The sequence below is a fragment of the Fistularia commersonii genome, chromosome 27 (assembly GCF_037954325.1).
Source record: "Fistularia commersonii isolate RoL2024-O1a breed Wild chromosome 27, RoL_Fcom_v1.0, whole genome shotgun sequence".
Taxonomy (NCBI): domain Eukaryota; kingdom Metazoa; phylum Chordata; class Actinopteri; order Syngnathiformes; family Fistulariidae; genus Fistularia; species Fistularia commersonii.
This window is the reverse complement of record NC_141310.1, coordinates 2,799,797-2,826,133: the sequence shown is the minus strand read 5'-3', so window position 1 is coordinate 2,826,133 and position 26,337 is coordinate 2,799,797. Positions and strand designations below refer to the sequence as shown.

The following is a 26,337-nucleotide window of genomic DNA, read 5'->3' as shown; positions in this document are numbered from 1 at the left end:
AGACAGTGATATTTGGCACGACATAGAAGAATCGGGAATCGAACCGTCGCACGGCATGATTCGGAGAAACAAGTTCCCCCGGTAGGTGTTTTCAGGACCGGGGACAGCGCCCGCGGGTCCGCCGCCGTCAGAGCCCGCAGCCCGGACGCCTGCTGAACTTGAACCGCGGAGCTCCGGGCGCTGCCAGATCAATCATTTATCGGATTTGAAAAGAAACCCCAAACAGCGGCAACAAAGTGGGGAGGAGGAGGAGGGGGGCAGCACGTCGGTCCGAACCGAACCGGTTCGGTCCGAGAACTTAATGAAGGAGCCGCTCCGCGCCCTCGGAGGACGTCTCAACTCTGGATGGACACATAATCTCAGTCGCGATAAACCACAATCAACCAATCAATCAATCAATCAGTCACTAAATTCCAATCATTCTGGAGTCGATCGAAAAACACCCGCTCGTCGTTTTCTCATCAGACATATCGCAACTCCCGAGTCGAACCCGAAACCGTCACTTCCTACCTGTCGGTGTTCTTTACTCTTTACCACACGAGTTTAATCCGCTCCCATTACACACAGCTTGGTTGACCCCCCCTGGCCACGCCCCCTTCTCCCCCGCTGAACCCCATTGGCTGGGTGGGGACGGGGGGCGGAGCTTCTGTCCAGCTGCTGATGTCAGGCTGGGCTGCTCCTCCGACGAGTCCATCATTGACTCGGAGAAATAAATAAAAACAAAACGACGCACCCGGCAGGAAGACAACATGATCTGCAAATTTAGAAAACAAAGGATTTATTCTCAAACAAATCCCCATAGACGATAATGATAACATTATTGTTATTATTATTATTATTGTTATTATTATTATTATTATTACTATTATTATTATTGTGTTGTTGTTGTTGTTGTCGTTTAATTTGTTGTTTTTGTTGTTGTCATTATCACTGTCATCACCATCGCCAGCGTCATATAACAATAATGGCGATTACCAAAACAAACATCAAATATAAAGAAGATCCTATCATATCATATATACATATATTATTGTATCTTTTGTCATATAACAACAACAACAAAACCAATAACAATAATAATAATGATAATAATATCAATATTAATGCGGGGATGATGATGATGATGATGATGATGATGATGATGATGATGATGATGATGTTGATGATAAACTAAAATAAACCCAAGAAATAAAATCCCCAGCACTTCTCCTCTTCCTTTGAGGCATCACTGTTACCGTATCTGTGGGTCAGATGGGTGTTTTCGGTCGTCTAGATGCTCAGTTGAAGAGGCCAACCCGGGTCAGGGTGTTCCCAGACAAGGACAGCTGGCAGTGCCCCTTATTACCGTGTGGACCTCCCACCGGGTAATGTTCACACACAGCCGTCGGACTTGAATCCTTCGAATCCGCCCACAAATGTATCTCAACCATGATTGTGTTTCCAGACATTGTGTTATGCTTATCGATCGACAGAACAGCAGCTCTCTCTGAAACAGGGTTTGATTCCCTGAAATACATGTACACAACAGGGGGTTGGCTGTTTAGAAATTTGCCCGAATACAATTAGCGATAAAAAACAGACGGCAAAAGGTTAATTTGAAGTATTTTCTTTTCCCGCAGTGCTGTTTCCCATCAAGCAGCTGCATGATTTCATCCGTTGTGACGTTTATTTTTATTTCCTCCCAAGCAGTCTCTGAAATCTAATAAATCAGTGTCCTTCACTCAGAAAGAACTTTTTCTTTTTTTCTCATCAGAGCTTTGCTGCATATCTTGTTTTCAATGTCAGATAGGCAAGGCAAGATTCTTTTAGGGGCTTCAAGACTCTTGTGACGTTTTCCGACTCGACATCCTTTTTGTTTATGACACCTTTGCAAACGATGTGTATGCTTGGATTTGGTGACGCGCATGGATTTGTGCATTAAACCCAGGCGCAGCCGTCACCTACTCTCAGCTCTCCTTTTCTCGCAGTTCTTCACCCTCGTGGGTCGGAGAGCGTGCTCAGGGGCGCACACCTGAGCCCTGCCTCCAAACACGGCCCAGCTGCGGCCGTCTATTCGGCTCCTCACAGGATGTTCTCTGTATTTACACATGGATTAGTTAGTCAGATACCCCACACCCTCACCCCCCTCCCCCTCCCCCATCGTCACTGCTGCTGACCACATGGCCCGCGCTGTAACCCAAATAGCATTCAAAAAGCATTCACTTTTTGTGTTGCCTCGCAACGTGTGACCGGCACGGTGCCAACGGTTTTGTGCAACGCCGCGCTGTGGCCTCACACCAGCGAAAGTCAAAGGTTAGGTTTGGAATCTACTCCCCCGGGGTTAATCGCTATGGCGATTTGGCGTTCAGCTCCTTCACAGATTCATCAGTATGATTTAAATACAAGAGATTTGATCCGTTTGTTGTACATTCATCTGCAGTGTAGACCTTAGGCGTAGCTTGTGAGATCATCGCCAGGACCTGTAACGCCACACTATGGATTTTGGCGACTGGCCACAGCTTGTCGACTTCAGATCTCAAATTCTACAGGTTAAAGTGTCGTATCTGCTTGTTTTAGCCCTTCCGTCAGTCTTGTGTGCTGGGAGTAGCTCTAATGGGACAAGATCTCCAATATCAGACAATTTATCAATATATTTCATGGTTTCCTGATGTCATCTGTGCTGGGCCAAACGTCTACCACAGAGCTCCGGGTTTCTGCCATTCTCGTCTATTTCGTGCCGCCAGGATCTAAATGGTAATCAATCACAGAGCTTGTGTTTCACTCGGTGCTGAATGACACCTCATCGAAAAGAAACATTATCTTCACAATTCTCCTTGCATCACTCTGTGTGTTTCACTGACCTACAAACGCCGTGGTCAAACACATTTTGCTTCCCTTCCATGAAGAGTGAGTGTGAATCCGATACACCGTGGGTACAGTTATTGCACACATGCAATTTATTGATCAATGTTGGATCTATGGAAGAGACTCCATGGCCGGAGCCAGGAGGGGCAAGGACACCGGAGAGAGAAGGGGAAGTTGCAGGGAGCATGAGGAAAAATAACGTGCACACGTCACGTCATTTGGAACCGTAAACGATGATCTGTAAGGGTGTTAAAAAGCTGTTCCTCTATTGGAGAAACAAGATCATGTTTAGAGTCCCTATTTTATTCCTGAAGGCTATTTATATTATTTTCAAACCGGTCACATTGGTAGTTCCTGAAAATCAATTTTAATTAATTTAATTTTACATAACCTGTGCTGAGTGTAGACAGGACTGTCCAAAGCCTTTTCAATAATGTTTTACAAATTGGATGTGAGCGTTGACTCATTTGCTTCACCGTGTTTGAATTAGGTTTGCTCTTTGGAAAACAAGCGTTTTTAATAGCAATATACTTAAGATGAAGCCCTTTTCCCTCTTCAATTCAACCGTTATCAGAACTCAACAGCGTATTGTAACCATCCCAGATGCCCAGTTGTCATAGCGATGTTTTACATACGCAGCCCACTCTGCTCCATGCTTGCCAGCAGGTATCTCCCTGCATCAACATTAAAATTCAACTTTGCCCTCCTTCAGGCGGCAGGTGTAAAACCGCTCCGCCTCTGTGAGATCGCTCCTTGTTTTCCATTCCCGGTGACCTTGCTGTCTCCGGGGTTGTGTTTGCGGCGTTGCCCGCGCATTAACATGCTGCAGGTGAGCTCTGGTTAAAGTGGTCCATTATGTTTGAATTTCTTCCACTTCCCAGACGTGTTTGTCTTCGTTGCTTTCATTTACGCTCCGGTCTTGCTGAGCAGAACAACCTTGACTTTAAGTTCACTTGAACCTGTGTCACATTCTCACACCTGATTACAGCTGCTTCACTGATCCAGTGCCAGTTTAATTGTTTGCCAGGAGCCTCATGTGTCACATCCAGCCATCTGCAGCTGCTGACTTGTTGCTGTGTTTGTAGTGCCATCTACTGATGGGAGTGCTAAGTCACTCCATCAAGACATTGAGTTTCCATCATTGTACCTCTAACTGGTGACTATGTGGGCGGGCATCTAGCCCTCTAAAATCAACTACATGACAGCCTAAGGTTGTAAGAACCCGGCTCCACACTGCTTCTTACAATTTCAGAATACTGCTGATAGTTCTTGCAATGTTTGTAGTATTTTGCACATTGAGTTTTATAAATGTTCCCTGGCGTCCTTGGGGTTTTTCTTTAGTTCTGTGGTGAAAGCAGAAACCTTCCCAGTGGGAGCATTTGCTACTTCACACCCCCATCAAAATACCACTTCTGTTTTAACAAAAAGCAAATATCAAGCTGCAGAAGCCTAGGGGTATACTTTCTGACCTGAGATGAATGGCACTTTTGTGCATTAATACTTAGGACAGAGCTTTTGTCCAAGTTGTAGTTTGGGTCTATTCTTTACAAGATCCGCAAGGCCATCCAAACAACAGGACCTCAAAAAAGACAGACACATTGAACTGATGAACACTTTATTTTGCAAAGTTCCAGAGAAACTACTTTTTCTTCTCCACGTCCTGCTCGGCAGCCTCCTTGGCTCTCTTGGCGCGGATGCCAAACAGACGAGCATTGGCCCGGGCCATACGTAAGCTGGCAAAGGCCTTGAAGTTCTTCTCATCTTCTGAGATAACTCGGGCTTTTTCACCTTTGTGAATCTAGGAAAAAACAAAGTTGACAGCGTGTCAGTCAAGTCCGATTCCAAAATTTCCCTAGATGGATGTTTACTGATCATTATTATAAAACCGGTATCATTTGTAATTCTTTAACTTTACTATAGAGCAGTCATCAGAAAAGGGGTTCAAGGCTGTCATCTCAGAAATTCAGAGATTCCGGAGATTTGTCATCATCTGACTGCTAGCCTAGACAGGCTGGAACCACACATGTAGATGCTATGCTAAAACCATAACTACTTGAGGATTTAAACTTATTGAAATGAATTAATTGCATCAACTTCTTAATGGGAGATTTTAATCGAAAGCAAAACCCTGTGGAAATTGCAACTTACAATTTTGATGGGCATGACAGGTCCATTCAGCTGAGTGGCCATCTTCAGTTCCTCCTCCTGAAAAAAAGCAAATAAATATAATCCTTCTTAATGGGGCAGGTGGGCGAGATGGGACCAACACAAAAATGTAAGCTCAGCGTCAAAGGAAATAAGGTGCTGATTAAAGCTCATCAATTATACATTTTGACACAACAAGTTGACTTGACTGACATGTTTGATCACAATGCGTCCACAACCTCTTTTGGGATGTGTCATTTGTTTGGATGGCAAACAGACACAGAGATAAGGGCTGGCTGTCAGATATACTTTGAATGGAGAAATTGTAAACGTATTATCAAGGTCAAGTTAACAAACTTTCTAGAAACAGCCCTTTAAGTTGGTCTGAATTACCAGCGGCCAAAACAAATAAGGGAGCTGAAACATTTTAGACACGGGAGTTCAGAATACTGCTGGTGACACTAATGAACTTGTGAATGTTTGAGTAGTGTTGAATCTAAGACCCTTACTGATCCCCACACCCCCCAAACACTGTGTTTTGTCTTATCACTTGAATAACACAGATATCGAAATGAGTTGAAAAATCAGAACTGTTTAGCCACTGTCACGTGGCTGAGCATTTCTGTTTTTTTTTTCCTATCTCCTCTGCCATGAATTTTTAACCGTTATGCACGATGTAGCGTTCCAGACCTGGCCTGCTGTTTGACCTCACCTGCCTGAAACAATGTAGCTCAAAGCCCATATTCAAATTTACATTACTGTACTCAATTAACAAGGCAGGCTGAAAATAAACATGGAATTCAGTCAACGTATTCTGTAATAAAAGATTGTGGTCTTTGTATGCGCAAGTCTAAAGTGACCTTGAGTGTCAATAAAGGCAGCATCAAATAAAATGCAATATTATAAAACGGACAGGCTGCCTTAATTCATCGAGGAAAAAAAAGAATGCCCAAACAACACTTACAGTGCTGTCTCCCTTCTTGGGGGCAGAAGCCTTCCTGGGGAACAGGATGAGCTTAGAGCGGTACTCTTTCAGGCGCTGCACATTTGCCTGAAGAGATTCTGTTGACCTGTTACGACGGCGAGGGTCGACGGAGATGCCAATGGTGCGGGCTGTCTTTTTGTGGATGCCAGCCGCCTGCAAGGTGGAGAACACATTGAGAATGAGAATACAAATGCCTTGTGTTCTAAGCTGTGAGACAGCAGTCATTTTATGACAGATATTTTTCAATCTCATTTATAAAACTGCACCAAGGGGGGAAAGGGTCGATGCATTCAGATTCCAAAAGATATGGTGTGAATGCAAACACATTGCAAACAAACTCGGAAACTGCGAGCAGGTAATCGCCCTCTTAAGTTGTTAGTTTGAATGCTTTCTAACACACAAATGTAGCCTGGGTTTTAACAAAGCTCATACTCCAGGGTGATAAAATTAAACCCATTAAAACTATTAAATGCATTGATCAATTCTCTAAATTTGTATTCTAAAAACCTTTTACCAGACTGAAATACTTTCTCTCTCTCTCTAGGTTATACAGGTGTGAGAAACTGGGATTCATGGGAGTGATATTGTTTCGGTCCATTCATAACGTCACATTGGTAAAAGGCTAGCAGTGAATCCCTAACAAAAATAATGCAATGCTTACAACTGAACAAATCATCTCTACATGTGATTTTGGCCGCATCATATTCCCTTTCATGAAATCACTTTTCGTAAGTGAAATGCATTATACTTGGACTAAACACTGACTTCACAACCCTCTCATATGGAGAAAGTTTAGATTTCGTTGTACTGACTTAAATGTTACTGTCTTAAGGAAGTAAACTTGTTTCGCTCAAGATCTCATGAGAAACTTGGGGAGCAATCAAAATGCAGTTTCAACTATGTAAAAGGATCATAATAGTCTTCCTCCACATTTTCCGTGTAGTCATTCGGTCCGCAGCATTACTCATAGGAGTAAAATATATGAAATTGACATAAGTACTAAAATATTTATTCAAAATTTAGAATTTTGCAGTAAACATCAATGATCCTAGGGCAAGTTTGCAAGCAGCTTCTGTGGGTACAGAATTAGTACTCGAGTTTAGTCCTTGCACTAAAAGTGCACATTGATCTGTTAAATCTTTTAACTTTGTATCCAAAAGGTTTTCAATTTGTCTCACTACTTGAAGGACTATTTCAACTGTCTCCTTTGAAGAAAAACCATACATTATGATGATCGAGTGATGAGTAAACTCACTCATCTGACTTATAGAAAGGAATTATTTTCCCACAAATATTTACACTATCAATTCTCAGTTTATGGTTTCTGTCCACAGAGAGGAAATGTTGAGAAAGGTACCAGCCACCCAAGGGACTGCCATCACCCAAATTGCAGGAGGTCCACTTTTAAAGCTATTCTAACATGTACAATTCTCCAGGGCTCAAAATATCGTAGTGAAGGAGCAATGAGTCCTCAGCTAGTTATTTACTTTGGTTGGACACACTTTTCATTTCTAAGCATTTCTGTTTTGAAAGCACAAACAGAAGCGCTTCAGGAGCACCCCATCAAGTATTTACCAATTGAATTGCAGTATTACACTACACTAAAGAATGGGAGAAAATTTTGATTCAATTGTCCTTTTTCCACTGAGTGCTATAAACTTAACCAGTGTATTTACAATTACCTTAAGTTCTTCCAGCGTGAACCCACGTCCAGCACGAACTTTGGTGTGGTACCTGATGGTTGGACATCTGACCTGAGGCCTCAATGGACCAGCGACAGGACGGGGGGCAATGCGGCGGGCCTTCGCTTGGCGGGCCTTTCGCCTAAGAGAGATTAACAAGAAGGGTCAAAATTGGCACAAACCACTGTATTTCATAGTTCTACTGCATCCTTTAACCCAAGTCAATTCAAGTTATAATTAATATAACACTTTAGGGTTTAGAACATAATCCTCATCACCATGAAAGGTGAATTTGGTTTAAGCTTTATATTCAGCAGTATTTTAATTTTCAGTCTAGGTGAAAAGAATGTCACAAACAAGCAGCCTTGATTCTGATCTGAACTCAAAAGCAGTTTATTCCATTCAGAAACAAGTTACAGGAGATGATCTAAGTTTACAGTTAACTGGTCTCTGCATTTACTGTGAAATGCATGAATACAGTCATAATGCACCCGTATTCAGGAGACTAAACAGAAAAAAGCTGAGCTCAACAACAACATAATGGACATTGTTACGAGGGGCAACTAAATGGACGGTGATTACGGAGTTTACGACATTTATTGTTGCGCAAGTTTTCGACGTGGTGAAAAATCTTACGTTGACATTGTTATTACTGCTAAATCGTAGTTTCTTGAATTTACATAGTGGCAAGCTTTCTTCAGCAACTGAAAATATGAACGCGTGAGTCTACTAGCAAGGTTACTCACCTGCGGATCTTCCTGGCTGGCTGGTTGAACCAAGTGCGAACCCTTTTCTGCCAGTCTTTGTGAAAGTGAGGGTTCAGGATCATTCCATTCCGGCTCGGGGCCATGGCTGCCTACTTCCCTGCAAAACAGCACGATTTGTAGGCATGAGAAGCCTGTCACGCCGGCAAGCATTTGGTCTCTCGAAGCAATGGCTATCATGCTAAGCTAGCAGGTTAGCCGTTTCATTGAGCAGGGAAAATTCACCTTAAGGATGAATTAATATTTAACTGCTTTCAACTATCGAATATACCGTACTGGCAAAATAATAGTAATTACACTCACTAACTACAAGTGACACGAATTCAAACTATAAACAAGTAAGTAATCACACGAAGAGTGAACAGAGGCGCACCGGGGATCGATTTGCTATGGTTTTAATATTTCCAAGAAAAAATCTCGATCAATAATTGGCGACTTTAATAGGTGAGGTGGTATACTAGAGTTACAGGTCAAACGCGTATGAAAAGAGAACCGATATCCGAAGGATTAATGGAGATTGTTGTGAAAACCGTGGAGAAATTTTAACATACCTTCAAGGGAGGAAAATGGCCGAAAGGAAAAAGGAAGTTGTCATGTGTTGGATTGTGGGTTATGCATTAAGCAGCCAATGGGAGCGCACTCGTCGGGGTGCCGTAAAGAGAAGCTCACTGTCGCAAAGAGGGAACGACGTCAACTTCTCATCTACTTCCTGTGTTTGAAATAATAGACATGTTCTGCATTGTAACAAATCTCTATTTTACAAGGATTGGTTTGAGAAAGTTTTTTGGCTGTTTATTTTGATGGTTTACAATATAATATAATATAATATAATATAATATAATATAATATAATGTTTTACAGTTTTTTACAGTTAATTGTCTACAAAACGGATATACTTATGTCTCCTTATGTCTGTTAATGTCATTGATGTTCGATTGTATTTAGCCATGTTTGTCTGTTTATACTATATAAGTTCAATGACAAAAAATGTTCGAATGCAAATCAAGGCTTCAGCATTAAATTTGAACTTAGTTGTGAACTTGTTGCGCTTTATGACTCACCACTGAAAGAAATCTGCAGTGTTCCTATTAAATCAGAAATAATAGACTTGGATATTTAAAGCTTAATCACATATATGGCTCAAAAGGGATTTATCAATAGTAGGCCGAATATATTTGATCAAAATGAAATGTTTAACCAAATGCATATACCCAGTGTATTCCACTACTATGGCAAATCAACTCAGAAAATCTATTAACCAAATAATTGTAATTTTATCTGGAGGAACAGCCCAGTTATCTGAACAAAACTTATATGGTGAAAGAAACAAGTGAAGGAGGGCTGATTGATCAATCAAATCACTCAAAGTGATTGATTTGGACTGATTTGGACAATGGGACATTGAAGGTGAACTGGTTGATATCCTGGATCGAGCATCATCATTCTTTTTGGGATTGTATTCCGAACTCCTTATTCAACAAAGTGGGTGGCCTAAGTCTTCCATCAACACCAATTTCTTTCATAAGAGATAATATAACATTTGGTATACTTTTGGGAAAGTTTTACGATAGGAGGGTAAAATTACTTCATTGACCACTAGATGTCAACCCACCATATCAATATCATTATTAATAGTACTGAGTAGTTGATGATATACCAATAAGATACAATTCATATTGTTACTGTTTATATGTTGAGTGGTTCACAAAGATTACCAGTAACCATGCAGTCAAATCTCCCTAACACATGTCTCAAAAACCTCCGTTCTCACATACAAGCAAAATGATATAATATGCCAGATGATGGAGGGATAATGAAATGAAATAACATAACTGGGTGCAGGGACTCCAAAGGGCAGGGGACCGTTATCCTAGTTGGAAATGAAGACAACAATAACAAAAAAATTAATTAGCTGTTATGTTGAAATGCATTGTCATCTAATCATATTTATGCTTGCAGGGGGCTGGTATAATGTGGAACATGGTGTGCTCCAACATGGATACACACCATAATAAATAAAAATAAATACAACTTAAACACAGAGCAGCATTTAAAACACTGTCTAGCGCATCAAAATTTCTATTTGAAAAGATTGTGAAGTTTAGGTGTGAAGTTAGCTGTCCAATAAATGAGGCTTCGTCATCATCTGTAACAACCCTCATCATCTGTAACAACACTCAAGATGCAGATAATATACAAAAACTAGACCCAGTTTTAACTTTAGTCACCAACTTTCAAAGCAAAGCCCTTTAATCATTGATCAACTGGCCTCTGCAACCTCTGCCTATCTTCATGTGAGGGTGAAGGTCAAGGTATGTGGAACTAATAAGCAACAAGATGTCGCACACGTGCATCACCCGCTGTGTGTTACTGTTTTGTCCTTGCTCCTCGAACGGTGACATCTTCAGACGTTTCTACATTTAATGTGCTGCTGTCGAACTGGGCCATTTATTTGAAAAAAAGGAAAAAGAAACAGCGGAACTGGTTCTTATACTGGAAAAAATAGTCTGAGTTGTTAAACACATCGAACAAATAGAAAAGAAAATAAACGTTATTCAAATGTCTGTATTTTTTTTTTATTGAACAAGCATGACAGCACTCTTTCCTGTCTCTCATTGAAGCTTCTTTTTCTCTGTCTCTTTAAGCAAAGCAGCACATACCTGAGCTTAAATCCACTCATTGACTGACAGATTAATAACCTTTGAGGCACAAGTGAAGAAACAAAACCTAAGCGGAAGTTTACACCGATTAAAACTGTTTCGATAGCATGGCTCCAGTGTTGAAATAAATATCACATATGAAGAGTGCCACAAGATGTTAGTAATCCTACTTAATAATACATCAGATGGTATAGCAAAAAAGGGACTGAGTTTTTCTTATTTACTCATCAAGTGATGTTAAAAATTTATCATAAGCAGCTTGATCCATGAGACCGTCAAGTTCCTCAGGCTTTTCAATCGTCATCTTGATGAGCCACCCTGAAATGCACAACACATATTTCAAGTTATACTTTTATCAACAGCGTTCACAACCAGAGCCCGGATGATGTTATTGGCCAACTATTTTTCTTTTTTGGATGGGCCGATAATTGTCTTCTCGATGTATTGATATCTGCAAATTTCACAGAGTAATGTGATTCCTGTGAAGAGGTGATCATTATTTTGCACATGAATTCCTCACAGGTGGAATTCCTCAAGGTGGACACAGATAATAGGTCAGACCTGGGCATTTTACAGCCGGTGGGCCACATCAGGCCTGTTTTGCTTTTTTTATCCGGCCTGCCAAACTATTTTCTTTGAATATTTTAAGTATTTTCAATCAATATTGAATTTAGAAACGCCTTATTTTTTCCTTTTATTAAATTTTCTATGGACGCTCACGTACAAAATAATGTTGGTACATTTATATACCGGTAATCATTAATGATTTTAAAGTTGAAATAAAATGTCGGAAAATGTAAATATTTAAACTGCAATTTTCATTTTGTTCAACTTAAATGATTCCTCGTTGGCCCACGCATAAAAATGAAATAAGAAATGTGGCCTGCCAGCCCAAATAATTGCCCACCCCTGTATTAGGGTGTCTTCACTTAAAGCCAAATGCAATATATTATCAAAGTATTGACAGCGGACATGACTGTTGTTTATACTTCAACCACCAGGGGTCCCTGTATAACAAAAACATCTCTGACTTCAACCTTCCATTCATGAATACACTGTGTTTCCAATTTAACAAGACACTGAAAAAAGTAAAGCGTCCTGTGTGAATGAATTGAAGACTCAAGACATTTAATTACTTTGGTGTACTTTTTACGATGTATGATCTAAACATCTGAAAAAAATGACTGACCAATTGGAGTAGAAATACTTCAATACGCTCTGAATCATTCCATAGATTTATTTAATGCTGGCAGGCCACATCACATGTTGATATTCAGTTCTCAGAGGACAGACCTGGGAGCCCCAACACAGCTCACCTTGATGGGTTCCAGCTGATTTTACAAACAACGCATTGAAGTTGTCCGATATTATCTAAACATTTCCCTGCCAAATTGGAGCACTGTGTTAAAACATGCTTGTCCGATCATGTTGTTCACTCTGGATTTATCTCGACTTCATTCAACAACAGTACACTAAGTGTAACAACACGGTGTCGAGATTTAGGGAGGACTTCGGATTATCAATCCATCTATTTAAACATTGTCATTAATTTCTCTGCGGCTGTTTTAGCGATAAGCTGTCTTGCTAAAGAAGAAAAAAATTCTCCATAACAATCCAAAAGTTGACATCCACAACTTTTAATAGTCTAGTCTAATAGTCTTGTGCCATTTTTTTCCTTTCCCAACTGAACGTTTGACTTCTGTCAACAAGATACTTACCATCTGTATAGCAGGCTTTGTTAACAAGTCCGGGGTTCTCCGCCAGCTCAGTGTTGATTTCACTCACTTCTCCGGTCAGCGGCGAGTACAGCTCACTGGCAGCTTTAACGCTTTCCAAGGCGCCGAACTCCTCTGCAACACAAAATACAAAGGGAAAGGGTTTGTCAGCGCTAGACAACGCTACTCGCGGAGGAGTTTGACAAAGACTCTTACCCATTTGTTCAAGTCTTTGGCCAACTTCAGGGAGTCCACAGTAGACGACATCACCTAACGCTTCCTAAGAATATCAAAAAAGTGTCCGGATTACATATAGGAAATGATTTAAGAAATAAATATAATCATACAAAGTCTAAAGAGTGACTCTGCATATCGGAGCTGAGAATAGAAAACTGTATAATAGAAAAGAATCTATGAAAAGACGAGCTTCAGCGCGGGAGTGGTGAGCATCGGTTGATCTGTGGTGACTTTCACTGCCGTTGAGCTTTTACGGTCCAAAGGGACCGCAGTCCACAGGATAACAAATTCACCGACTGATACACATGAAGGATTATGACTGATGCATAGTAACAGAGAATAATCTCACCAAGTTGCACAACCTACTCTTGCTCTGTCACACTTTTTTTTCCCCTCAATCAATTTACTGTTCATGAATAACTACTGCTGAAACACAGGGAATACGCATAGCAAGATAGAAGTTGCAGTTTTTAATTTGCCATATTGTGCAAACTTCCTGAAGTGCCAGACATCTGGAACAGACGGGGATTTTCGAGTTCTGAAAGTGTTACGATGCAGTTAAGAGATGTTAGTAAAAGGCAAAGTAATAAGGCGGCAATCAATTTTCTCAACAATAATCATAAAACCGAAGGGGGGGGGGGGGGGGGACAAAGCCCTTGTCCCCCGATTGCAGCTAATGAAGGCGAGTCCAAAGTGCGGTAACTGAGCGGCACACCGCTACTTTTAGAACCGTAAAACTGAACCAAGAGTCATAAATGGGCGATTAGAATACAAAGACTGCAACTTACCTGAGCGTAGCTGCTGATACCAACCGTGCCAACGGCACCTTCCACTCGAACCCACTCGTGCTTATCTGTGAACTTCAGGGCTGTGGATAGAAGCGGGAACATTTGCAGCGGATCAGTTAAGACTGAGAGTCAACGTGAACTATGGTCACGTCATACAGTGGTGAAATACTGACAGCCGAGTGAACACCTGGGCTGCGGGCAATAATTAAGTTTGTTTGAATTGGTCCACTGCCATTGATTGTTTATACCTTCGCTTGTGTGAAGTTGCTGTAACATCTAGATCGCAAAACTCTGATCACTCCCGCCTCTCATACCATCTGGGTGCCTGTATCAGTTTTAGCAAAGTTCAACCCCGAAAGTCCTGAAACGCCAGTAGACATGAGGTTACTTTGGCCGTCGAATTTTAAGATCAGTTTGTTTGTGACTTCATCTGGATCACGTTTTTGAATTTGCACAGTGCGAGCCAGAATTTCTCCTAAATATAGCCTGAATTAATGAAATTTGCTTTTTCTATAATAAAGTGAACAGAATGTCTCCTTCCAGAGACCATGAGATCCCCGTTCCCATGCTTCCAGACCTCATTATCAGTAGTTTTCTACATAGCAAAGTTCACAGGTGACTTTTGAGAAATCACATTTCTGTTTGACTGTAAGCTCACGCTTTTGTACCCATACCCCAAAAAACAAGGATCCAAGGGGAGTTATTAAGAAAAGCTCAAAATTGGCTTTTGCTGTTTTTCTTTTTTTTTTTTTTTTTGTACATCTCAAACAGGCAACAAACTACATTTGGAGTGAACGGACCAGACATTCTGTTGTCACAGTAATAACCCTTTTCCCAGCTGTGGAAACCAGTTTTATGTACTCGATTACTTTTATCTGCAGAGAACATAAAGTAATCGAAACAAAAGATCTCCACGAAAACATTTTCCTTTGCATGAGGGATGATTCTTTTCCAACTTATTCGGGATGTGCAGTTTGTTTGACACGGGCCCAGAGGAGGGTCAGGTGCACGGCTCGGCCCCGGAAGCTGGTTCGGAGCTCAAAAGGCCCCCGGATCTTTGCTTTTGGGGGGAGGGGGGCGTTGTCATTAAAAATCACGAAAAACATTTCCACTCGAGTGGGCGACATGTTGTTTAATAAGTGAGTCCACGTCGGACGAGGCCGTGGAGGTTCCCCGTGGGGATCCCGCGGAGCGTTCCACGCAGGTCGCGGAGGGGTGTCACTCCCGGGAACTCTTGTTTTTTTTGGTACAGTCCGATAAAAAAAAAAAAAAAAGTGTCCCTCCGCGCCGCATTCCAAACTCCATAAAACTCGCACCGCAACTTACGTTGTTTTTTCTCACGGCGTGTAAAAGTCAAGAAGATGTATTTTTTCCCCCTTTACCTGTGGAGAGGACCGAAGCGGTGTTCAGAGTCCGCGGGGAGCCGCTCCTCCACAGCAGCCGCGCCGCCGGGGGCAAGTTCGCCGAGAGGCACCGCAGCGCCGCTCTCATCGCCATCTTCGCTCGGTTGTGCGTCCGCTCTTTTTCGGACCGACTCACACGTCGGCCGCGGGGACGCGCATCATCTCTCCTCTCCTCCCACCTCCCCTTTGGGTTACGTGAACGCGCACGGCTTTATCAAGGAGGCGTCACCCACTGAAAAGTCGTGCAAAAGTTAGACGGGTTTGGTGAGGAGCGACGTCTGGCCACGTTTCGCGTCGTGTGTTTCCAACATTCAGCTGTTTTTGAATACTTCAAAACAGGTTAATCTATTTTTTTAATTATTTCAAGAGATTAAAAAAAATAAATAAACCCAGCAAGAGAAATAAGGAAAATCCCTAAAAGGATATGCAGATAGAACCAGGTGGAAAGACAACCTGTTATCAATCATAGTCTCTCCTGCCTCCTGCCATAAAAAAAAAGTTCAAGCATGCCTTCATTTCAGATCTCAAAGACAAAAAGCCCATGTGCCTCTTTTAATTATTCATTAATTTGTTCATTTTTTGTTCTAAAATGAGCAAAAATTTTACAATTTCATTAAAATGGTTTCTGGCCAAGTGGCCATGATGCCATTGTGCTTTGTTTGCATGTGGCATCCTTTGAATGGCAAATGTAATGATTCAATTTGTGAATGAGGGAAAACTAGTAGTGTGAAGCGACCACTATTACAATGGACACCACAGCTACATATTGTTGGTTTATCTATAATGTGAAATGTTCCTGTCAGACAGGCAGAATGATTTAGTTCAATTCTTCTTTTTTTAAAGGTTTTTATCCAATGAGTAAATGACTCCAGATCCATGATTTGACCCCCCTGCAGAATTTCCGGTTCATAATTGATCAAATGTTGAGGAAAGGGGAATTTTGAGAATAAAAAACAAAAAAAGTTATTGGTTTTTGGATATGCATTATTGATAACTAGTATAAAATAATTGTACAATTTGTCAGTATTCACAGGCAGCTTCTATACCTTGACTGATTGAACTCGTCATTTTGCAACAATTTCTGAGAGAGATGATGTGCAGATGCGACCAAACTATACCAACAACATAACTTCGATCTGTTCACACTTTATTTTTGGACACAACCTTGTTTAAAACATCCTGGCCAGGGAGAACTGGATTCATATGACTTTATCTTGGAAAAAAAAAAAAAAATCAGACAAGAGATACAAGCAGACTTGGTAAAAAGAGACAATACAATGATTTGCCATGTTAGCGTTGTTTGATCTGTTATTTTCTTGATCTATGGCAGTCAACAGAAAACTAACTTTAGACGCAAGTCCAATGACTTTCTTTTCAAATCTGATAGCGGATGTGAAAGAAAAATGAGAAAAAAAAAAAAAAAAGATTGGTATTTGCCAGTTGTAAAACCCACCCATTTAAATAAGTGAGAGCAGATGATCTCCAAAGACGGGTGCCAGGATCAAAACTTGGTGGAGACTGACAGTGAAAACGGTGGCAGCAGACTGCGCTGATGGCCGTCACGAGACAAACGCCACGTCGCTCCCCCGGCATGGACGCTGTGTTCAGAGGTCACGCGCTCACACAGAGGTTCCCGCTGTGTTCACAACTGGCTTGTTGTCATCGGGCTTCATGGCCGGGAAGAGCAAGACCTCCTGTGAAAATAGTACAGGGTCCAGTGAGGGGTTTTCTGTTTCTACCTTAATAAGAAAACACATTTGTCATGCATGTTAGCAAGGCTCATGCATGTGTATCTGCTGCCAGAGCATTGAATACTAATTTTCTTGACACTGTGTAAAGGTGTTTTCAACAGAAAATCAACAATACTCCTCTCTGAGGATTATATTATATTAATTTTAAGCATGAAAGGACTTGGACATGATTGATTTTAAACCTAAATCTTATTTGTGGATTTAAATTTCGGGAAGTTGTAGCCGTATGAACGCAGCTATCCCAATCGTGTCTTTGTGTCAAGGTCATCTGCTGATGTCATTTCTGACTCGGGAGGGAGTTGCGACAAACAAAACTAGTTTGGTTGCCAAACAGGCAACTTCTTTACGGCACCAGCTCGTGGGTTCTATTAAAGCAGGATGTCTGCAGAGCAGAGTTTGCCTGCTTTGTTTTGTTATTGTTTTATTTACAGTTGAAGGTCAGCTCCTAGTCTTTCCAACGTACACAAAGCCCAACACTGATTTTAAATTTAATGGCTTGAATAGGCCTTGGCGATGCAGGGGTGTATTCAGACTATGTGATCACAGTAAAACAGATTCAAACACAGTCAACTGCATCCATCGTTCACCTCGGTTTCATGGATGAATCAGCAACTACCTACACCAAATGGTTCCAAAAAGCTCCTTTTTCTTCTTTTAGTGCTTTTATAGTTTGTGTGCGTGTGTGTGTGAGTGCATGCTTGAGTGCGTGCACGCACACCTCCCAGTGGCGTCTGGTGTGAAACCCAGAGGACCACAGCTTCTGTAGATTCAAATAAAACACCCTTGATCCAATAAAACTAGCAGTCATTCACTTGGTTTCTATGCAATAAGTCTGCAAGGGGTTGCCTCATTAGCAGGTTTTGCCACAGGACAAGAATATGTACCCCTTCACCTTCATTTTCCAGTCTAAACTGGCCAAGGCTGAAACAATTTAAGAGATAGTGTCAATGACAAAGCCTGTGTCATTGGTAAAACAAGAACGAAGGACAAAAGAAAAACACTAAAATGATCATGTGCAGGGCAAGTCCTTCACGCGCAATTATTATTTACTTGCACATTTCCTTAAAAGTGATAAGGAGTTTACACACATTTGTATATGTTCTTCTTCTCCTTTCGGCTTTTCCCTTCAGGGGTCGCCACAGCACATCAACCATGACCTTATTCTCTATATCCTCCTCTCTCACAACAACTGACTTTGTGTCCTCTCACACTATGTCCAATCTTCTCTTTGGTCTTCCTCGAGACCTCCTGCCTGGCAGCTCCAATTCTAGCATCCGTCTGCCAATATATTCACAATTCCTCCTCTCTACATGACCAAACCATCTCAGTTCCGGCTTCTCTGACCTTCTCTCCAAAACATCTAACATGTGCTGTTCCTCTGATGGACTCATTCCTGATCCTATCCATCCTGGTCACTCCCAAAGAGAACCTTAGCATCTTCATCTCTGTGGCCTCTAGCTCTGCCTCCTGTCTTTTCGTCATTGTAACTGCTTCAAGGTCATACAGCATCGCCGGTCTCTCCACTGTCTTGTACACCTTTCCGTTCATTCTGGCTGATAGTTTTCTATCACAAAGTACCCCTGACATTTTTCTCCACCCATTCCAACATGCTCTTTTCCACACTCTCCACTTCTCTGGACCGTTGACCCCAAGTAGCCGTTGACCCCGTGTAGCCTCACTGTTCCACCCGGGTTCCTCTTATTCAAACATTTATATTTGTTGACTTCAGGAAATCAAGGCCCAATGTGTGTACATGTTGTGTGGAGTTTATGATGACTCTACCTTGATGTTGTTGGAGTCGGTCAGGAACATTGTGAGGCGGTCGATGCCCATTCCCCAGCCAGCGGTCGGCGGGAGACCATATTCTAGTGCTGTGCAGAAGGTCTCGTCAATGAACATGGCCTCGTCGTCACCCTCAGCTTTGGCCTAGAAGCGGTCAACAAAGGAAAAATTGTTACTGAAAGAAGATGAAGTAGTAGGGGCTCAAATACAAAGTCTGGTCTTAGCCTAAGGGGTTGTTTATGCTCAGCATTTAATTTGCATTCTGACGGAGCCCTTTGTCTGTGCTCTGCATCCATTTCCTGTGTATTTCTATACGTTTTCGGGGAACTTACGGCTGCGGTGCCAAATGTATGCCACATCGTATGCTTAAGCACGACCAAAGGAACAGAGAAGACAACATGATATTGATACAACCAGGTGGAAGAATTCTCCATCCACGTGCCAGCATGTATTTATGGGCCACACAGAACAGCACTGTCTACTGCACTGCCTGTTTGTCTCTCTTTCTTAGAAGGTATTTTATCATCTTGTTTGTTATTTCCTGAACGCAGAGCGGAACGCTGAACCTGACACTGCCCCCTAGTGGATGTATTGCCTAACAACTATGGTAACATAAAGCACACATGGAGAGTACGTGGGCAGTGACATGTGACGCTTGAAACAGACGTACCTGTTTATGTATGTAAAGTGAGCATAAATTAGCCCTAACTCTGTTCTCTCTGTCTAGGCTGAGTGGTTATCAGACTGTTGGTAAAAGGGGAGGTTTCTGGGTATGTGCGTGGCAACCTGGTGAATATAATCAAGGTTTTAAAGAAACAGATATCAGAGTCTTTGGCATGTGTCGGATCAGATCGGACCTTCAGGGCCCAAAATGAATGTCAGTCTCTTGTGGTTTTTAAGCATTGTGTTGAATTCTGAATAGGGAAAGTGCATGAGTCAGGAGCGAGTACTGCACTGAAGATGTCAACTGAGTTTTCCTGCAAACTGTGAGGAGCTCAATCACAGTCCAGCCTTCCTTTGTAGTATCAATGATTTTACTTTGTCAGGGTCTGACAGCGTGGCGGCAGTCGATCAAATAGAGCTCCTCTCTCTCTCTCTCTCCAGTGTGCTCAGCAGTTTTTGTTTACCTATGTGTGTATTACAGAATGCTCACTAAACAGTTTGGTATCACCTCGGTGCAGGTGATAGCGCAGGAGTTACCTGTTAGCATGTTAATGGAAAACCAAGGAAAATCAAGCAGACGGGAATACAGATTTAGAGAAGGGATCATTTACTAGGGGAAACAAACAGCAACATACCTTTGCCTGCTGCTCAAAAAGCTCCCTCTGCCTGACTGGGTCATTCAGCTCAGTGTAGGCATTACAGATTTCCTTCTTCATCACAAAAAGCTCAAAACGCTCCGTAAGGCCTTTCTGGGATCTGTGCCTGCGAAAACAGCGGAATTTGAATTATGTCATGTAAGAGCCATGTTTGTTGGAGCTCATCGACCCGCAGAAATAGGGACATTTCTCACCATTTGGCTAAGGGGCTCATGATCTGAGGGTGATCGCAGATGAATGTGGGGTTGATGCAGGTCACCTCTAGGAAATCGCCGACCAGCTGTGGGAGAACAAATGAGTTGTGATGACCTCAGAGTGCGGTGACAAGAGGATACAAGATTGTGTTGTTTTTGTTTTTTTTTTAAGTGTCAACGGAACATACCTTGTCCAGGAGGCGAGCAGTGGTTCTGGGCGGAGGACATTCAACGCCTTTCTGGGCGCAAAGGTCATCGAAGAATTTACGTGTTTCTGGTGGTGGAGGGAAAGAGAGGTTATTCCAGTGGCTGCCATTGACAGATATTACAATTATCTATATTGCATACGTACATATGCTCACCATCACTATCGTAGCTCTCTGGAGGAGGAAACTTGACTCCCATGACCTTCTCCAGGTCATGGGTCATGCTTACTCGTCTGAACGGCGGACTGAAGTCAATCTCGTAGGCCTGGCCCTCAGGGCCATCAGGGTGATAGGTCACCTTGTATCCTCCGGTGATGTGTTTCACCATTCCTGATGAAGGCCGGAAAACACTGATTAAAGAATCTGTGTATGGTGTTGATTAAATGGATGCGGCAATGATTAAATCTTTTGCAATGTACTTAGCTGCCACCTGCTCACTACTGAACTGGCTGGCGAAACCTACAGTACATGAGCTGTCTCATGTAGAATCTGGGGAATTCTCGCTTCACACAACTATGAAACCCCAAAACTGGTCATTGACATAAAACTCCCTGCCATGGGAGGTCACACCCGAGCATCTTTAACAAACATCAAAATAGAGAACCCTACACAAGAGTTTCTGAAGGTTGTTTTTTTTGGCCACCAATAAATCAGAACATTGTATTTCTATAAGACTATAAGACTGCGTCAGGATTCCTCACTAACTGCAGGCTCTGTCTTTGAAGACTGCAGTGATTAGGCAATAATTGAAAGAAAAAAAAAAAAGGACCATAAACTGCCCGCCTGTGTGAAAGCATCAAAAAGTAATAAGAGAGTGTAACATAAGTCACCAATCAGGACGTCAGTAATTAACCTGGACTAAAAATACCTTGCTGACATTTTAGTGTTCCGAAGCTCATTTATTGAACCTTTTAAACTCAAAGACTAAAGGCTGCCCAGACCAGAGTTTACACTCACAATACTAAATAGCTGATTTTTGTGATCTGAAGAAGGCTACTTGTGAGGGAGCTAATGATTGAGCTAATGAGCTAATGATTAGCTCTGTAACACTTACACAAACTTCCAAAAACGATGGCACAGTTTGAATCTTTTATTGCATCAGTGCATTTTGTGACTGGTGATTTTCAGGTCATGTGTTTGTTCAAACCACCAATGTGTCCTACAGCGTGGAGAGTTCTTTTACTCACCCGAGAGCAGTTTCTCTGTGATTTCCATCAGGTCTTGGTAATCCGCATATGCCATGTAGAATTCGCAGGTGGTGAACTCAGGATTATGCGTGAGATCAATGCCTTCATTCCTGAACTGGCGCCCGACCTCATACACTCGGTCCATCCCCCCAACCACAAGCATCTGTGGAGAAAAAGCAGGGGAGCCTAAGCCATGTGAACCTTCCAGTGTCATCTGACAGGAGAGCCAAGAAACAGCTATTGGTCGTCTGTAAGCAAGCACCTATATCAGTAAAATGAAAGAGGTAAAGGGTCATTTCCAGCTGCAAGTGAGGACAGCATTGGAGGACTATTACAAAAGATGAATAAATAAAATTAACCTTGTGGTATAACTCGGGAGCAATCCTCATGTACAGGTTCATATCCAGCTCATTGTGGTAAGTAACAAATGGACGGGCCACTGCTCCTCCAGGAATAATGTTCATCATTGGGGTCTCAATCTAAAGACAGACAGCAAACACGCAGATGGGACCTTACGTACTGAACACGGACGACAACTGAACGGCGAGAGAACAAGCTTTTTGTATGGGTGTATAAGTTCTGGTCAGGCGGAGTGTGCTCACCTCCAAAAATCCCAGTTGATCCAGGAAGCTGCGCAAGTATGTGATGATTTTGGAGCGTGTTACAAACTTCTGCCTCACGTAATCATTGAGGATCAGGTCCAGGTAGCGCTGGCGGAATCGTGTTTCCTTTGAAAGAGGGTTGTCACAGCGGTAAGGAAATACAGCTTGATATCTTTGAGAATGATTAGGAATTACAACTGTCCTGGTGGCGGCGATTCCGTGACATATCTGACTGAGGACATGCACTACTGTGCCTTACCTTCTGTTGAATTCAAGATAAATTTAGCATTAAACCCTCACTGAACACTAGGGGCGTGCCAAACGGAGAACAAAAATGTCTTTGAACGTCTTTTTTAGCGGAGTGGACTAATGGGTAGAAGTCTTGCAGGAAACATTATGACGTTAGTTTAAGGTTAACTTTGGAAAAAATGGAAGCAAGATGTCAATTGCAATTTGGTATTTTCATGAAATTATACATTTGAGGGGCATATTATTTATCAAATGTGGCCTCGAGCCAAAAGTGTTTAGTGGAGCCACTTTGACACCTGTTGGACAAAAGTGAAAGTCAAGTGAGAACAAAGTATCTGGAATGCTGGGATGTACCTTATCTTTGAGGCCAAAGTGGAGGTGAGGCAACATGTGCAGACATGGTGACAGCAGCATCATTTCGACAGGTATGATGCTCAATTCTCCCTTCTTTGTTTTACCCGGGTTGCCGCGGACACCGATAATGTCCCCACGCCTTAGCTTGTTGTTGATGGCCACGAAAGCTTCCTCCGACTTGTAGTTTCTAAAAACGTGAAAAGAAAAGACAACCTGTAGAAGTCCATTTCAAGGCACACTTGATCATTCACATGGGAAACCTGGAGCTGGACCATAACCACAATTTCAATTTCTGGTTTGCAGACCTTTTAATGACATAAAGTCATGATACATGTCATGTGACATAACACTTCGATTTGCGTCTATCTGCAAATCTGTTGATTCTCTACCTGGAGTTTGCCATGACTTGCAACTTGACACCTTCTCCTCTCAGGTCATAGAAGAGCAACTTTGCACCGGAAGCCCTTTTGGCATGGACACGCCCTGTAAATCATTAAAGAGACAAAACACTGAAGGAATTTGCTGTACAAGGAAGTATTGGAAACTTCTAAATGCTGAAAGGGTTACCTGACACGTTGAGAACAACATCTGTTAGCTGATCTCCAGGCTGGAGATAGTTGTATTTTTCGATGAACTCCGTGAGCGACAAGTCAACACGATATTTGTGTGGGTAGGGGTCCTCTGCTGTGCCCTTCAAGTCCTGGATGGCTTGGGAGCGGATCTTGAAGTATTGCTAGTTGGGGTGAAAGAACATTTCATTATTTCATTCATACAGAAAAAAATTGCTGAGCTCAAAAATGTGCAGTTACATCAGTGACACTTTCTCACATTGGGGTCAAGGGTCTCCTCATCCAAAACAAAGGGATTCTCCACTCCCTGGTCATTGGGTTCCTTCTTTTGTGACAGCTGATCTTTGACTTTGGCTTCTTTCTCAACAGCCTTTTTCTCAGCTTTCAATCTCCTTTTTAACTCACTGATGAGACAAGAGGTGAAGATGATGAGGGTTACTGCTAGGATGCCCCCTTGCCGGATTTTTCATTGGAGGGGCTGAGAAATCAAAAGAAACTTAACACACGAGCTACCGCACATTTCCAACACATTCGCACTGCTCATCTTTCATGGGACGTGAATTGTAAACAAAACACTTCACTGACTACTTAGTATAGAGATGGGTGGCAGTCATGCAACAGGGGTTCCACATTTACTCTTGGTGACAAAAGGTTGGTTGTTTTTCTCACTGGAATGGAAAAGCCACCAACCTTTTGTCACCTCTCGAATGGATCCCGTAATTTTGACAGGGGAGAGCAGCAGAACAAGGAGGAACATTTTTAACCCAGCGGCCCCTGAGCCCGAAGGCATGGCACAGCTGCTGCCTCGCTACCCTGGCAAGACACAGCATGCTGAGCTGCCAGTCAGCAGACCAACCTGAGAAAATATACAAACAAAGAGTATAAAACGCACATAACCAATGTTGTCTATTGGCCCACACGACATTGTGAAACGCCCTAGAAGTGACACCCTCGATAGTCTGCAGAATTAATTATGTGAACTGTTTGACAACTGCAGTATCCTGTTCGCAAGGTAGACCTGCTAATGTGGGTGTGAAGGTTTGCTAGCATAAAAAGGAGACAAGACCAATGGAAAGAAGCCGCAAACAATAGCAATAGACGCTGTTTATTTGCACCATCGAATCGAAATCGCCCGTAAACGCGTGTTAAACGTAAAGGATACCGAGGCTAGTGGAGAAAGTTCAAAAAAGCACACGTTTGAAAACGAACATTAGGAAATATGAAGCGCTTTGTTGGCATTCTGGGGCTTGTAGTTTTAAGCGTCCGTCAAACAGGCCGCCACAATGAACAAGGGATGAATGAAGAACTACAACTACCAATCAACACACCAACAGACTGATGGAGAGTGTAGTCTTTTGGTATGCATCCATATGGAGCCCTTCCCTCGTCATCATCTTATGACCTGCTTAAGCTTTTACTGATGTTATACATCCACATCGCGATTGTGACAACTGCAGAACATACCGTTAACTCTATTACATTTTCAAAATTGGTGAAAGAAAAGAAGGGGCTCACTTTTTGCTGAGTTTCTCTCCGTCCACCTCTGTCACGTCAGCCATGTTCCAGCAACAGAAACCGAAAAGATCAAGGGACTCGCAGACACCGAAACACCGCGAGAACAGGATGGTGCGTTTGAGGACCGTCGGAAATTAACTCCCTTGAAATTGTCAAGTACCGCAGAGAACTCGAAAAATTAGTTCACTGTACAGTCGGTGAATGGTAATCCACGTCGTACATTGTAATATCGCAGTCATGACGGCCTGAAAAAAAATCTTCAAGTTATAATTACTCTCCCTGAATAGACTCGACTTGAATGCCTTCACTTAACATTTGGCTGAACATGTTTTTTTTTTATTACAAAGTATCTTTGGTTCAATTAAATGATTATTAACGTTGATATGATATTTAAAAAAATAAATAAATAAATAAACTGATTCAAAAGTAATTTAGCCCCGATACATATTCTCGTTGCTTACTGTGTCTCAAAAACCTACACGCTAACATAATCTGTAATTTTTGATAATTCCTTATTTTTCTTATTGAGAAATCAGAAATAGCTGAATTTAGATAAGGTTGAAATACACAACTGAATTTTTGAAATAAATTATTAACATTGATATGAATTAAAATTGTTTTAATAATTTTCAAAAGTAATTATCCCAGTGGATATTCTCATTGTTTACTTTGTAGGTCTCAAAAACCTACACAGTAACAGAATATTTCATTTTTAATAATTTCTCAATTACTTTTCTAGTTGAGAAATTAGAAGTAGCTGAAAATAGAAAAAGCTGAAATACCCAACTGAATTATAAAAAGGGATTATTGACATTGATATGAATTTAGACAGTAATTTCAAAAGTAATTTAGCTTTAGCTTATGCTTATTCTCATCATTTATTGTGTGGATCTTAAAGTTACAATCTGTTACATTTTTAACAATTTTTCAATTACTCTTCTATTTGAGAAATTTGGAGTAGCTGGAAATAGAAAAAGTTGAAATATCCAACTGAATTTTAAAAAGGAATTAGTGCTCCACCCTAACAGCAGGGCAGTCCTTGTTTTGAATCTGACAGGGGGCCTTTCTGTGCGTGGGTTTCCTCTGGGTTCACCATTTTCTTCCCACAGTCCAAAAACAAGGTTAATTGAAAAAAAAGAAAAAATTCTCAGATGTGTGAATGAGACAGAGAACGGTTGTTTGTCCTAAATATGGCTCTGAGATCGATAGGCTTCAGCATCCCCGAGACCCTGACCGCAGGATCAGTGGTATAGATAATGGATGGATGGATCAGCACTTCCACCTCAGAGCAAGAAGGTCCCCCTGTTTTAATATCTCAAGTTATATTAAAGTGATGGTCACTCTGGCCTCACGTTGTTTTTTTATGCAGCATATGACATGAAATCT

The 26,337-nt window shown here is 41.8% G+C and overlaps 4 protein-coding genes and 1 non-coding gene across 6 annotated transcripts in view; all 5 read right to left on the bottom strand.

The window, feature by feature from the left end:
* Window positions 1–602, bottom strand: part of cpne7 (copine VII) — a 30,213-nt gene extending 29,611 nt beyond the window's left edge. Inside the window, exon 1 of the mRNA XM_086175295.1 lies at window positions 511–602. The gene's annotated coding sequence lies outside the window, so the exon portion shown is untranslated. The remainder of the gene's footprint in view (window positions 1–510) is intronic.
* Window positions 603–4,442: 3,840 nt separating this feature from the next.
* rpl13 (ribosomal protein L13) lies at window positions 4,443–9,012 on the bottom strand. The gene is made up of 6 exons (XM_086175294.1): window positions 8,972–9,012; window positions 8,403–8,520; window positions 7,657–7,798; window positions 5,954–6,127; window positions 4,993–5,049; window positions 4,443–4,642 (listed from the first exon to the last, which is right to left on the bottom strand). The coding sequence occupies exons 2-6, from the start codon at window positions 8,504–8,506 to the stop codon at window positions 4,484–4,486; spliced, it is 636 nt and encodes a 211-aa protein (XP_086031420.1). The 5' UTR covers window positions 8,507–8,520; window positions 8,972–9,012; the 3' UTR covers window positions 4,443–4,483.
* LOC147217771 (small nucleolar RNA MBII-202) lies at window positions 4,755–4,832 on the bottom strand. Its single transcript, XR_015108902.1, has one exon. It is a non-coding gene; the product is annotated as a small nucleolar RNA MBII-202 (small nucleolar RNA).
* Window positions 9,013–10,976: 1,964 nt separating the features above from the next.
* Window positions 10,977–15,385, bottom strand: gcshb (glycine cleavage system protein H (aminomethyl carrier), b). Its single transcript, XM_086175293.1, has 5 exons — window positions 15,203–15,385; window positions 13,821–13,900; window positions 13,012–13,075; window positions 12,799–12,930; window positions 10,977–11,398 (listed from the first exon to the last, which is right to left on the bottom strand). Exons 1-5 carry the CDS (start codon window positions 15,315–15,317, stop codon window positions 11,301–11,303), a joined length of 489 nt encoding a protein of 162 aa, XP_086031419.1. The 5' UTR covers window positions 15,318–15,385; the 3' UTR covers window positions 10,977–11,300.
* A 968-nt stretch (window positions 15,386–16,353) lies between these two features.
* On the bottom strand, window positions 16,354–25,042 carry kars1 (lysyl-tRNA synthetase 1). Of its 2 annotated transcripts, XM_086175291.1 has the most exons (15): window positions 24,952–25,042; window positions 24,127–24,292; window positions 23,696–23,840; window positions 23,435–23,600; window positions 23,257–23,350; window positions 22,868–23,054; window positions 22,265–22,390; window positions 22,022–22,141; window positions 21,663–21,825; window positions 20,632–20,805; window positions 20,458–20,543; window positions 20,270–20,355; window positions 20,055–20,181; window positions 18,757–18,900; window positions 16,354–16,917 (listed from the first exon to the last, which is right to left on the bottom strand). In XM_086175291.1, exons 2-15 carry the CDS (start codon window positions 24,264–24,266, stop codon window positions 16,843–16,845), a joined length of 1,833 nt encoding a protein of 610 aa, XP_086031417.1. In that variant the 5' UTR covers window positions 24,267–24,292; window positions 24,952–25,042; the 3' UTR covers window positions 16,354–16,842. The 2 variants fall into 2 exon arrangements, with proteins under 2 accessions (XP_086031417.1, XP_086031418.1); XM_086175292.1 differs by lacking the exon at window positions 24,127–24,292 and having other exon boundaries at window positions 24,952–25,013.
* Window positions 25,043–26,337: the final 1,295 nt, after the last annotated feature.